Below are 14,273 nucleotides of genomic sequence, written 5' to 3'. Positions count from 1 at the left end.
CCTCCCTTAGGTCAAAGTGCGAGAAGCAGGTGCCTATATTGTGGCTGAGCTCATATGATACATTCTTTGGATGCTTTTAAAGGTCCCTTGCCTCAGCCAAAAACAGTGATGGAGGCTTTGCAGCAGAGGATGGAGAAATACAAAGCAGCAGCCGCTCAAGCCAAAGCAAATGGAGATGATCGGAAGAGCAGGATGCACGAGAGGATAGCCAAGGTAAAGAAGAAGAAGCTGTGTGTGCTACCACAAAAGTCCCTTGGTTGTAATCATTTTATTGTGAGCCTCTGCTGTGATATAACAGCAGTGAGAGGATCTGCTCCTGTTTGAGCCTATTACACCAATCCGGACCTGACTGCGTTGGCTACCAATTAGTTTCCAGGCCCATTTCAAAGTGCTGACTTTGACCTATAAAGCCTTAAACTGCTCAGGACCATGATAATTTAAAGGCCTCTCACCATATGAACCAACCTGGACCTTATGATTGTCATCTGAGGTCCCTCTACATTAGGTCTGGAGGGTGGCAACATGAGAACGGGCCTTTTCTGTGGTGACTCCCTGCTTTTGGAATGTTTTCCCCAGGGAGGCTCGCCTGGCGCCTTCATTACATATCTTGGGGAGCCAGGGGAAAACATTTCTCTATAAACAGGCAGTATACACATTTGATAAATAAAAATAATAATTGTTAGATTTGTGGAATGCAAGCTTGTTGGGTGGTGAATTTCTGCATCACATATTTCACATTACTCTCTGAGAATGTCATTATCAAACTTGCCCACATTAAACTCAGAAAGACTTACTTCTGAGGAGACACATATAGAATTGCACTCTGAATAATGTTAACCATCATTTCATCACATTTACTAAGAACGTGGGGCAAATCTTTCAGCCCTTTTCTTAAAGCCACGCGGAGGGCTTGTTGCCTCTGTGTACTGCAAGCCCAGCAACAGATGCAATGCCTGGAGGAAGGTTTGCATTTTACTAGCTACGAAATGTTCTGCCTGGAGTGCTCTTAAAATGTTTTCTAATCCTTATGGCATAAAGGGAAACACAACAAATGAGTGACAAATATGTATTTATCTTCCCCTCCCCACAACCTGTCACATGACTGTATTCTCTAACCAAAATTTCTCCTTAACAGCAATACCAAGATGCCATAAGAGCCCATAAAGCAGGAAGGAAAGTGAATTTTGGTGAACTACCAGTTCCCCCTGGTAAGTATGCAACACTGTCAGGGCTGTGTGTTGAAATGTGAGATACCCTCGCGTAAGTGCTTTGTTCCTGGCACATTTGCCAAAAATGCTTCAGGAGACTCCCTCCTACTCTGCCTTGTCAGGAGACTGGCTTGGCTCCATGACAACACTACAGAATGTGCTATGAAACTGCTTATTGTGACTGTAAACTTTCATGAAGTTGCACGATAACAGCACAGAGGGCCTCTTGAACTGCAAGTTAGATTACAGATAGGTAGCCGTGTTGGTCTGCCATAGTCAAAATAAAAAAAATCCTTCCAGTAGCACCTTTAAGACCAACTAAGTTAGTTCTTGGTATGAGCTTTCGTGTGCAAGCACACTTCTTCAGATACACTGAAACAGAAGTTGCCAGATCCTTCTATATAGTGAGAAGGTGGGGAGGGGTATTACTCAGAAGGGTGGTGGGAATGGGAGATTGGCAGATAGCTGAGATGAGCCTGTTGACGACTCTTAACGACTGTAATAGGTCTTACAGGAAAAGGCAAGGGGTGAGAAGGTGAGAAATGGCTTAGTCATGTATAATGGGATAAGAATCCAATGTCTTTGGTTTCATCAAATGCCAACAGTGTCCTTCAGCTCTCTATATTGGACAAACAGGCCAAACCTTACGCCAAAGAATAAATGGACATAAATCTGACATCAAGAATCACAAAACAGAGAAACCAGTAGGAGAACACTTCAATCTCCCAGGACATTCTATACAAGATCTCAAAGTAGCTGTTTTACTACAAAGGAATTTCAGAAATAGACTGGAAAGAGAAGCTGCTGAATTGCAACTCATTACCAAACTTAAAACCATGGAGAGACCTGGTTTGAACAAAGACATTGGATTCTTATCCCATTATACATGACTAAGCCATTTCTCACCTTCTCACCCCTTGCCTTTTCCTGTAAGACCTATTACAGTCGTTAAGAGTCGTCAACAGGTTCATCTCAGCTATCTGCCAATCTCCCATTCCCACCACCCTTCTGAGTAATACCCCTCCCCACCTTCTCACTATATAGAAGGATCTGGCAACTTCTGTTTCAGTGTATCTGAAGAAGTGTGCTTGCAAACGAAAGCTCATACCAAGAACTAACTTAGTTGGTCTTAAAGGTGCTACTGGAAGGATTTTTTTTATTTTGCAAGTTAGATTGTTGGTTTTCAGCTGGTGGATTGGGACCCACTACCAGTTCATGACCCCTGAGCTAAGGTGGGTTGCAACAGCACCATACAACATATGACCCGTTTGAGGAGCTGACTTGTTGAAATTAACCATAATTAGCGTTAAACACAGCTCCCAGTTCACAAACAATTTAACTAAAATTGAAAGCTTCCAAACTTCTCCTCCTCCTCGGCCTGAATGTGTCAGTGATCCATTTTGTGGGCAGCCGCTGGAGTTCATGCTCAATACTCTCAGAACTTGTATCTTCTGAGTATAATAATTGTCATTTCAACTTTTTAAATCTGTAGTTCTCCTCATAAATGTGTGTTGTGTTCATCTTCATTTATTTTTAAGGCTATCTTCTGGGGTTTTTTCTTCTCTCTTCTTTTCAGGTTTTCCTCCAATTCCTGGACTGGCTCCTGCAGATGACAATACAGTTGCTGCCGTCCTTGAAAATGCTAACAGGCTGGTTAAAATGGAGGAGGAAGAGAATAAAGAGGAGGAGGAGGAAGACGAGGTGTGTTGCTTAAGAATCTGTTTGCTTACAGATGCAGAAGAATATTCTTACCATTTTAAAACATAAGTTACAGCCAACTATTTCAAAAGCTGCTGCTGCTGTTGCTGTTATTTTTTAAAAATCCTACTAACCTAGAATTACATACACTGAAACATTTCCAGTCACCATTTCCATTCCTTTTAACCCATCAGGTTAGTCATGTTCATGCTTTTTAACGGGTCTACTCTGAGAAGGACTAGCTTTGGCCACAACTTAGAAGCTCTGGTAATTAAAACTGCTTATTCCCCTTAATTTCCTAATGCTAACGGCTTACTGCTCAACTGGTTAACTCACAGACTTTGTGTTGGGGTACCTAGTAGTAGCTCATCTCCTGTTAAGCCACACTAGGACTTCAGATGATGAATCACTCTATATCCCATTTTGTTGAAGAACTGCTTAGTGATTATGACTACAGTGCTGTTATTAAGAAGTTTCTCAGCCTCTTAAGATGACTTTCTGATCCCTTTAGCACAAAAAAGGTCTCTCTTTTGCAGCACCACAGCAGATGGCTGCTGTAATGGGAACCATTTGTTTAGCATCCATCCTCATCTTGGGCCCTATATCTGAATTTCCTGCTCATTGCATTCAATTCCTTTCTGATCCCACTAGGGTGAGCCTTCCATACAGGCTCCAGCTCCCAAGAAGCCCACTCAGCTGCCTAAGAAGCCAGTGCAAGTTGTTCAGCCAATAACTGTGCCATCTGCTGTAATCCCGGAAGAAACCTCTCCAGAGAAAGATATTTCTCAACCCATCCCTGTAGCAGCCCCAGAGAAATCTGCATCCACTGAGCACATCTCTCCAGTTGGTAAGGACTCCAAAGGCTGGCTGAGAGTTGTATTTATTTCATTTACATCAAGCAAGACTGAGGAAGTGATGTATTTTAGATACTTAAAGGATGTTAGGAAGGAAAAGGGGGAAACAGTTGTTCACGCTGAGGATAGAACAAGACAAAAATGGTATGCAAGAAATACATTCTGTGAGGCTTAACAGATGAAGCCTTTGGGACAAAGCCCTTTTGTTGGCTTTTCATTTTCTGAGCTGTGAAATGCTGTGTTTGGAGTGCTCGTAAGATGTTAACAAGCCCTTGCAGTAGAATAGAAAGGTATGTAGAATCTGGACAGCAAATGAGTGACTAATACAGATTCCTATTCTGACCCAAATTATCCACTTAAATGTGCACATAACAGACAGATCCCCTGCTGTAATCAAGATAACTACCAGGACACTGCTACTTGCACTAGTTCAAGCTAGTCAGTGTTTTGTCTTCCTCCTAAGCAGTTCAATGACACAAGCTTGACAGTGTTCCGTGGAGACATGCCACACATTTGCACAGCTTGGATGCAGATGGCAAGCTTGCATTTGAGAAAACAGGACTACCTCTTGGCTAGGTCTGTTTTTTCTCTTACTTTAAGGAGCCTGGAAGAGATGGTGCGTGCCCTCTGGAAAGGACATCATAAAGATACCTGACAGGCTTAGTGAAAATTCTTGCCTCCCTGAGAAGTGTCCTTTCTGCCCCTCTTTTTTCATGTCCTCCCCCACTCCTTGCAAATGTTGAGCTCCCACACACAGTTCAAGTATTCCGTCTGAGTCAAAGCCTGGCAAGCAAGGCTTTATCTAATGGATGTGGCTGTGGATGACTGGGCAGATTGCGCACAGGAGACGCTATGGTGTGAGGGTGGAAATAAATAGAAGCCACTGCCACACATTTCTTTCTGCACCATTACTGCCTATTCTGTGTGTCCCTGGGATGAGAAAACCTTCTGTTTCTTTCATACAGCCTTGCGTGCCGAGTGGGAATACAGCTAAGCAGGAAATAGCTTTCTATAGGTGTTACTATTAGTATATCAAGCCCTTAATAACTTGGGACCAGTTTACCTGCAAGATCGCTTTACCCCCCTATATTGCCCACTCAACTTCAGTCTGCAGAACTGGCACTGTTACAAGCAACAACTGTTGCCCATTTCACATTTGTGAGAAATGAATCTGATAGGGTCTTAGCACCAACACATTGGAACTCCCTGCCTTTGACATCAGGCAGGCAGCTTCGCTGTAGCCTTTATGACGCCTGCTAAAAACATTTTTGTTTAGATGAGCTGACCCAAATGTGTAGAAGGTGGATGTATGTTTTAATATCTTTTGGGTTTACTGCTGAATTTATTCCTTTAATGTTTAAATTAGTTGTTTTTACCGGTAATTTTATTGTTTATCCTCGTCGTAAACTGCTTTGAGGGTGTGTGTTTTTTTAACAGTCAAGCGGTTTATAAATTTATAAATAAATATTTTCCTCCAATAGCACAGGCACGCTTTGTTTATTGCGCTTCTCACATATTGCTCATTGGGAGGACGCAGGTGCAGCTGCAAGCAGCCTGTCTGCTTCCAGGGGAAGGAAGCCCTGCCGTGTCACCACCTCCCCCTTCTGGCCCGAGGAGTGGAGCTGGCTAGGGTTGGAGGTGGGTTTTTCCCCTCCCGCCCCTGCAGCCAGTGGGGGAGCCTGGTTTAATAGACTATATATAGTGCAGACATAATTTTTATATGCAGTGGGGAACGAAAATGTTTACATAACTCGGTTTATTGCAATATTCACTTTATTGCAGTGGTCTGGAACCGAGCCTGCAATATCTCCAAATCTGAAAAGTGTTTTTTTAATAAAAAAAAACCACAACAACAATGACAACACCCCAGTTGTTTTGCTTCTTTGTAGCTTTAGAGCACCTTGAATTCCTGGAGAGTAGAAGGAAACAGTACTTAAAGGCTGCAGTCCAGGCAAAGAAGAGAAATGATCTGGAGCAAGCCAAGGCGTTCCTAAGAACAGCCAAGAGCTTGGAGCCAAAGATCGAGCGGGCAAAAAGTGGCAAACTGGTCGACATTTCCAAGGTTAGTAGAAAGATTCCTAAGAGTGTATCAGGTCTGCTTTGAAGGAAGCACTCTTCACACCACTATCTGTCGTCTGATGTCCTTTGTTGCCTTTGAACACAGCTCTTGTGGATTTTATTTCAGAAAGCCTTGCAATTCTTTTAAGAGAGAGGCAAGCTTGTCTGCAGTTGGTCCCAACCATAGGCCTGCACTCTCATCCTGGCTGTAACCCTGCCTCCTCTCCTTGAATTGTAGGAGCCTTTTACTTTTTTTGAAATTCTGAATTTGTTCAGTTGCATCTAGTGTCTCTCTCTCTCTCTCTCTCTCACACACACACACGTATATGTATATGTATTTGTACATATGTATATTCATTATATAAAATTTCACTTAAACATGTGGTACCTTGCAACGTAACCTGCATGTAAATGGGAGCTTGCTTGTATGTTTTATTCTCAGCCATCAAAATTGCCTCTTCTGAGTTATTATTTTGTACTTTCTAGCCACTTCAGAGTAGGGAATAAGGGGAGGGAGGCATCTAATTCTGTTGCCTAGATGGCCTTACATTTTTGCAATTTTCACTCATATAAAAATACATACGTGCAGGTTACAAAAATGAGACTTTTTTTTACATATTGCCTTAAGTTACTTGGGGTTCCTCCAGTTTGGAAGATGAACAGAACTGACTAGGTTTATGGTTGTCCCTTAACATATATGAATGTAGTGCAAGGGTAGTCAACCTTTATATACCTACTGCCCACTAATGCATCTTGCCTGATGGCAAAATTTCCTTACCGCCCACCAGTGCTTTATGGAAGGAGGATTCAGCTTGTGTCGTAGAACCCCCTACTGCCCACCTAGAATCCTGAAACGCCTACTAGTGGGCGGTAGGGGCCAGGTTGGCAACCCCTGATGTAGTGGGTCAATTTTTTTCATATGCATGAGCTGTAGTCAACTATTTATATTTGCCCTGGAATCATTTGGTCTTCTATTTTCTTGTTTGGTATCTTGAATCACTGCTGTGGTAATGATCAGAAGGGTAGGGCATTTCAAGATTTTTTAAAACCTTACTTGAGGAATGTGGTAAACTTGCAGTCACTAGTTGGCTTTCTCCATTCTCATATTGATAAATGCTTTCAGTGCTGTTGGAAATTCAAGACAGTTGGATGTATCATTCCTAGTCGTTACCTGCAGGTCTCAGAAAACTGATGTATTGGCACAGCCTTTCCAATGTGGTTTGGACTACAACGCCCATCAGCCTCAGCCAGCAACCATGCAGTGATGAGAGTTGTAGTCTGTAGCATGTTGAGGACACTAGATTGGGTGGGGAAGAGTGCATTAACAGCATATTAGCTGAGTATGGCAGGAACCTTGAAAGTATCCTGCTACCCTTTCCTGATATCCTTCCCCCACCCTCTTTATCTTCTCTGAATGAGTGTCCCTATGCTCACCTTTCTCTGTCACAATTTTACCAGAGAAGCTCTGACATGTATTGTGTGTTGCTGTGTAGCTGCCATCACCACCTACAGATGATGAAGGTGACTTTATTATCATACATCATGAAGATGTCAGACTCTCTCAGAAAGCAGAAGAGGTGTACGTTCAGCTGATCAAGCTATTGAGAGACCAGCATGAGGTGTGTGCCTCCTTCCTCTCCTATAGCATTATACATAGCTAAGGGTCCTGTAGTGGAAGTAGAATGTTCTCTATACTTTAAACTGGCCTATTTTGCATACGACTCTAAACTATTGTTCTTCTGTGATATATGCACAAGTGTCAGTGACCCTCTCCTTTCAAAAGTGATTTGAAAATGAAGGTGCTCAGAAAAAGTTGCTGCCTTTTTTATAGGTCCCTTGTATGTGTGTTTTTAAGAGGAAATAAGAGAGAACTTCTAGTGGCAGTGTTAACATCCGTGAGTTATTGTACTAATACTATAACCCAGCAGCAGATTTTATGCAGATGACTGTATACTCACTTGTGGAATGCTTCATTGGAGCTGGGTTGGGTTGCCCAGAAGGCAACAACTGCATATGTTTATTTCAGCTTATTAAAGAGATTTGATTGTCTGAACGTGGCCAGCCTCTCTCTCAGATCAGTTTTTGAAGGTAGCTTGTGGTCTGACTTCCCCCTCCTTTTTTCTGTTAATAGAAATGTTTGCAGTATTCGAAGCAGTTCACACATCTGGGAAATGTATCTGAAACTTCCCGGTAGGTTTATTATGAGTTTAGTATTGAAGGCACATCTCAATTGGGTGCAGTACAAATTGCACTTGGCAGAATGAATTTTGCTTTTATGCCTTGGGTCTAGTCATTTTGTGGCTGGGGGAAAAGTTGTTCCTCCCTTCTTAACTATGTAAAGTGTAACGACTTTTTCACTTGAGGGGAAGCTCAATGGCATGTCCCTACGTTGGGTGAGCTGGAGAATTGCAGCCTACATGGTGGGTGTCTCCATATGTCAAACAAGAAGGAAATTTCATGGTGAGCAACCAGTGTTCTGCTCCCTGTGCTTGCTTGATGAAGGTAGCTCCCAAATCCCATCAGTAATGAAAGCTAAGTCCTTCTGGTGCCCCACCAGCTTGATCAGTTTCTAGACAGCTTTCCCATTGACCTCTGGCAAGGAGCTATTTCTGCCTTAAGTGGAGCCCAGCCATTCTCTCATTTGAGTAGGAGCAGCCTCCATGAGTTTAGCATCCACCCACTGATAACATGATTGAAACCAGAGCAGGCTCTGGCAATATGCTTCCTGATCTTTCTCACTTCTACTTTATGTTGTGTATTTCTGTGTTGCGTTTCAGGTTTGAGAAGCTGGCTCAGATTTGTAAAAAAGATCTGGACATCTTACAGCTTGCACAGGCCCAGGGGCTGGATCCCCCAAGCCACCACTTTGAAGAGAGAACCTTTAAAATTGTAAGGTATGGATGTCCAAAAGATGAGAAGGTTTCACATGTCTTATCTCTGTAGATAGATGAGCTTTACAAAACCTTTCTGAACCTTACAAGAGCAACCTGGAATACTGTGAATTTCTGTTCCCAAAAAAGTGACCAATGTTTTATAGTGGAAACTAGGCATTTCAATAAATGTGGGGCTGCCACGAAAATGGGACCACTCTCCCCCAGCCCCTTGAGTCAAAGGGCTTTAACTTTGTTCACATCTTGATGTTGCCTGTGTTTGCATATGTAATACTAAGTTGCAGCTTGTTCAGTAGGCAAACAGGCAAGGCTTGTTGGTTGGTTTTCCAGCTACTCTTGCCTTGTGCCTCTGCAGCTGGGAGAGTGCCTGGGCTGCAGTGACCAAACAAACCATGGTTAAGCAAGGCTTTGGGGTTCATAAACTAACCATGTTTTCACCCCGCAATTAGTTGTCAGAAAGCAAGCATGCTGTGTATTTCTTCATGATTCCTATTTCTACATGTTCACTAAGTTTGGTATTGTAATGTGAAGTACGTCTGGATTGCTGGAGTAAACCGCTGTTTCTTTTTGTTTGCTTTGTAGAATATTTTCTGAACTCAGTAGCACAGAAATGCATCTTATCATTGTCCGAGGAATAAATCTACCAGCTCCACCAGGTAGTCTACCATTGACATGAATTTTTAAGATTCCTTCCTGCTCTGCAATCTTCCCTGCAGCTGACAGAACTGAGAACTTGACCTCTGTTAATCAGTAGTTAGGATCATTTTGTTTTTATCATGGAAATTGGGTCACAATCGGGAACAAACATCTCTGAGTAGAGGCCTCTTCTTTCCTGTGAGATAATCGGCAGTCTTGTGTTCATAAGATTTGGCCCATTTTTCTTTTTGTTTCTACAGCTGTTTGCTCAGCTAAATTCCTCTCTTTGCACAGGTGTGGCACCCAATGATTTGGACGCATTTGTGAAATTTGAATTCCATTACCCGAATACAGTGAGTATACATCAAGGCTTTTGCTCCCTCCTTAATTTCTAGACCCTAGGGTGACAGTTCCCTATCCAAGTATATTCAGATGCAAACCCTCAGTTTGCCGCCATGTAATATATGCAAAGATTGGGAGAATGGATGACTTGTGCATTGCTGCTGCATTAAGCGAGCAGCAGTGTAAATATCAGGACAGGGGTAGAAGCAGAGCATAAAATAAAAGTGCAGAGAAGCCCTATCAACTTGTGAAGTGAGTGGGATAACTGAGACAAAAGAGACCGGGACAAAGCAAGACCTATGGTGCTGCAAGAAGACGATCATGGGTGTTATGAGAAACAGAGAGGGGGGGAAGGGCACAGAGAGATCAGGAGGGGAAAGCATGTGCTAAAGGGGGTTAACAAGGCTGAAAAGAAATCACTGGGGGAGGGGAGGTACACAGAAATGAACTTATTACTTAATACATTTATATACCACCTGTTCTCCCAAGGAGCTCAAGATGGTGCACATCGTTCTCATCCCCGTTTTATCTTCACAACAACCCAGTGAAGTAGGTTAGGTTGGGAGGTGGTGACTGGCCCAAGGTCATTCAGTGAGCTTCGTGGCTGAGGGGGGATTCTAACCCTGGTCTCCCGGGTCATAGTTCAACACTCTAACCATTATGCAACCCTTCAGCTCTCTTGAATTAACAAAAGGTGGTCCTTTGGAGTGGCTTGACTTGCATATCCCTGCTTTAGAGCAACCAGCCCATGGGGGGGGGAGAGCTTGGTCTTCACAAGTAAAGGCAAGGACTGAGAACCCCACAGGCTTTTCTGAGAATAGTTAGGAAGGCAGGGTCACTGGTGGCATCTCTGGTGGCCTTGTCACAGTAGAAAAGAGAATGGCATTTCTATTGGGGTTGTATATGTGATGCTTGAGAGGCAGCTGGGGAAGAGCTGCCTCTGAAATAGAGAAAGGGCTATATTGCTTGATTGCTAGGATATCATCTAGAAGTGCTGGCAGTAATTGGGTCACCTTGTCCTTGTTCACTCCCTAGAGACTTCTGCTGTGCTTTGGGCTAGAAGTTAATTTGTTTTGTTGTGTGATTGGGTTGTTAAAAAGAATAGTAATTGCTAAACAATCTCTTTGGAGCACGTTTGTTGCAGCCTCTGAAGATCCATACCCCTTTCCTTCTTGGGGACAAGGAAGACAAATGAAAAGGTCCTGGAGAAATCTACCTGCAACAGGCTCTTGCTCTGCAGCAAAGCAAAACAGCTGAATGGTGGTTGCAATGATAGCATTGGATCTAATCTATCTTTTTAACATCCCCATGCACCATTTGTTTCTATCTTTTGTATACCGTATTTCATATTGAATGTCAGTATTTGCATTTTGTTCCACATTGAATGGGCTGTGCCCAAGAAAACTTTATCTACACTTATGCAGGACTTTCTTTCCAAATGAAAAGCCAACAAAGATGTGATTTCTGCTGAATATTAATGGTGTGTGGCTGCAGGTGTTTAGTTTTAGGGTTTTGTTAACCTGTGTTTTGCTTTTATTAAAACAGGAGCAAGCTCAGAAAAGTAAAACATCCGTGATAAAAAATACCAACTGCCCAGGTGGGTGCATGTGCTTATAATATTATCACCATCGTTACGTTGTCTTTTCTTGAATTTTCATTTCAGAGCTAGGCTGAAAAGGGTTAGTTCCATTTTATGTTTGCATCGGCTACCTGAACAGAATTCAAAGACTCTCATTTCAGAGTAGTAGTAATTTTGTATTTGTGGGTTTCTTAATTAACCGATTTCTGCATCTGTGATGGTGTTAACCTAACTCGCAACACTGCTCTGTATAGTGGCAGCAGCTCTCAACAGTCATAGGCAGAGGCCTTTGCGAGGCCAACTGGAGGTGGCCACGGAACTCTGTGCATGCTCTACTACTGAGCTATACGACTCCAGAAGGACTTGTACCTGGAATATATGGATCCCTCTGCATTCTGTCACTTAGCAGTCCAACATTGCTCTTCATTTTGCCACAGAAAAGATGTCACCCTCTTTCCCTCAACTGCATAGAATTATTTGGGATCTATTATTTCAAAGCTATTCAGCATGAATCCTGTAGCACTTTTTTTGCAGGTTCTTAAAAAAAAAACTTACTGAGGAGGGTAATATACTTATGGACTTGCAGTCCTTTGTCTTGGCTCCTTCTTCTCGCAAAGGAAAACGTAGGGATCAAGTCACTGTGTCATTCAGTACAATCTGTACCTCTCTCAGATATGCACCTGTGGGGCCTACTTGTTTGAAAGGTTTTCCGTGGCAAAATATCTCCCACCTGCTTATTTTGAGGCATTGACCACATGCTTTTCTTGATCTTTTATTTGGTTCAGAGTCCTCTCATCAGCTGTTTGTATCTGATATCTGTCTCTGCATTTCCAGAATACGACCAGCTGTTCAAGCTGAACATTAACCGAAATCACAGAGGTTTCCGAAGAGCGATTCAGGCTAAAGGAATTAAATTTGAAGTCTTCCACAAAGGGTGAGATGGGGTTCATGCCTAATGGGAAACAGCTTGATTGCTTGAGCTCAAGGACTTTGTTAATTCTGCTTTAAAACAATTCCCAGATTTCTTTTGGAAGCTAAAAAAATTGTAACTTTGTCGCATACAATCTGTAGGCATCATTGTGTGTTTGGAATTTTTAGCTACAGGGTAGCTGAAGATATAATTGAGAATATGGGAAGGAACTATTTTGAAATCTTTGTAGATTTGCTCATCTGCAGCAGATACGTCTTTTAGACATTTGCAATGCTTGAACTTTCAGACTACAGTGACGTAATATTGGTCTTCTGCTTGATCTTCTTAGATGACTGACAGGTGCTGTATTTGGGTGTTGTTAACACTCTACTAAAGCCAAAAGCTGTGAAAACGCATGAGAATTTTGGCTCTATACTACTAGGCCTGTATACTAAGGCTGGCAGTTCAGCAGGGATCAGGGGCTGTCAATCTTTTCATCCTGTAGGCCTTAATGCATTTTTGTGTTGATTCCATAGCAAAACACAGAATCCACTTTGCCAAGCAAGCCAGTTCACTGCATCTGATGCCTGTTGCCCCCATGGGATCTAAGCCACAGCTGAAACAGGACATGCACCCGCATGACTGTTGTGGTGCGGGAGGGTGGAAATCTTCCATGATGAACTTCTGATGCTTTTCTCTCTCCTTTTGCTACTACAAGGCTGCATCTGTATCTCACACTGAATATCTTAAGTCAATTCGGCATATAACAGTCAGAATAGCTGCCCTTATTTGTAGCGTGGCCTTTAGTGTCAAGTTGTCTGGCGTTAAAAAAACTGTTTGAAAGGATTCCTTAGTGGCCAAAATAATTTGCTTATAATAAACACAACTTAGTTCCTGTTTCAGGGGTGTATAGTTTTAAGATTGTACAAGCTTCTTCATTGGGATAGGGTGCATGATTGTTTAGGCTAGAAGAAACAGTGGGAAAGAATATTAATATGATCTGTTTGCGGGAGTGGCCTTCTGTCTCTTTTAAGCATGCATCCAAAATTTCTAGCAGCCAAAAAGTATGGAAGGCAAAACTATTTTTAAGCTGTAAGAGGGAGGGCCATAAGTGAGTTTGCTGTTCTTAAGTTCACACTATGGCAAGCCCCGAAAGTGGGTTTGATTCAGATTAAATGACAGGCCATTAGCAGGATTGCATGCTCCTTCCTTTACATGCAAGGGAGAGCTTTTCTTTCTAGTTTGCCCTTTTGTCCAAATGCAGCAACCAGAACCTTTGAATGTGATTTGAGGGTGAGCTCTTCAGGAGCCATTCACATGAAGGGTGTAGCAAGGCTGTACATTTCACCCCACCTTCCGAAGTCACATGGAATCTCCCACCCTTGCCATGTTGGGGTGTAATTTCCGAGGTCTGAAGCCTCCACACGCAGAACAGGACCCCCACTTCAGAAGTTGTGCTATGAACTTCAGGGACAGAAAGAATCATATGGCTTGTTACAGTAGTATTAAAAACGTGTCCCTGCCACAGCCCCTTCCACCACTCTAGCCCTTTCATGTGACTAACAGTTGAAGAGCACTTCCGATTTGCTGCAAGCTAGAAGCAGAAGCCTCTAATCTTTCCTTGCACTCAAACAAATAGGAGCAGATAAGCTCAAGCCTTGCTGTGGCTCCTCCTAACAGAAGGGGTGGGGGCAGGGCTCATAGGGAGATAGTTTATTAGGCCTGACATGTTTTGAAGAAAGTCTTCAGAGCCACTGAGAAGCACTACTGCTCTGCTTTTCTGCAAGCTCTGCCTCCAAATCTGTACTCACTTGAAAGTGAGGGAGCCTGCAGGAAGCACACTGCTGCTGCTGCTGCTGCTGTGTTTACAATTTTGCCTCTCAGTGCTGCTGAAGACCTTCATCAAAATGCATCGGGCCTTTTCCCTGTGCACCTGGGAATCCCCTCCCCTTCTGCACTGTTTTTTTTTTTTTTTTTTTTGTGAACCAAGCCATGATCTTTAGGTATATTTGGGAATAAATAGGTCATTCCATTCAGTTGCTTCCTTAGCCTAAAACACGTCTGATCACTGAACGTAACACTAGCGATTTTTGTTCA

At 42.8% G+C, this 14,273-nt stretch overlaps 1 protein-coding gene across 1 annotated transcript in view; it reads left to right on the top strand.

Moving 5' to 3' along the window:
* CC2D1B (coiled-coil and C2 domain containing 1B) overlaps positions 1-14,273 on the top strand; it is a 39,870-nt gene that overhangs the window by 22,031 nt on the left and 3,566 nt on the right. Inside the window, exons 11-22 of the mRNA XM_083508687.1 lie at positions 83-213; positions 1,136-1,208; positions 2,785-2,909; positions 3,558-3,753; positions 5,650-5,822; positions 7,312-7,437; positions 7,950-8,008; positions 8,596-8,712; positions 9,292-9,365; positions 9,640-9,698; positions 11,233-11,284; positions 12,101-12,200. Coding sequence (XP_083364813.1) covers positions 83-213; positions 1,136-1,208; positions 2,785-2,909; positions 3,558-3,753; positions 5,650-5,822; positions 7,312-7,437; positions 7,950-8,008; positions 8,596-8,712; positions 9,292-9,365; positions 9,640-9,698; positions 11,233-11,284; positions 12,101-12,200 — 1,285 coding nt within the window. The remainder of the gene's footprint in view (positions 1-82; positions 214-1,135; positions 1,209-2,784; positions 2,910-3,557; positions 3,754-5,649; positions 5,823-7,311; positions 7,438-7,949; positions 8,009-8,595; positions 8,713-9,291; positions 9,366-9,639; positions 9,699-11,232; positions 11,285-12,100; positions 12,201-14,273) is intronic.

Source organism: Podarcis liolepis (genome assembly GCF_965112155.1).
Source record: "Podarcis liolepis genome assembly, chromosome: 6".
NCBI classification, from domain to species: Eukaryota; Metazoa; Chordata; class Lepidosauria; order Squamata; family Lacertidae; genus Podarcis; species Podarcis liolepis.
The sequence above is the reverse complement of the archived record's forward strand: the minus strand, read 5'-3'. Positions and strand labels throughout refer to the sequence as shown.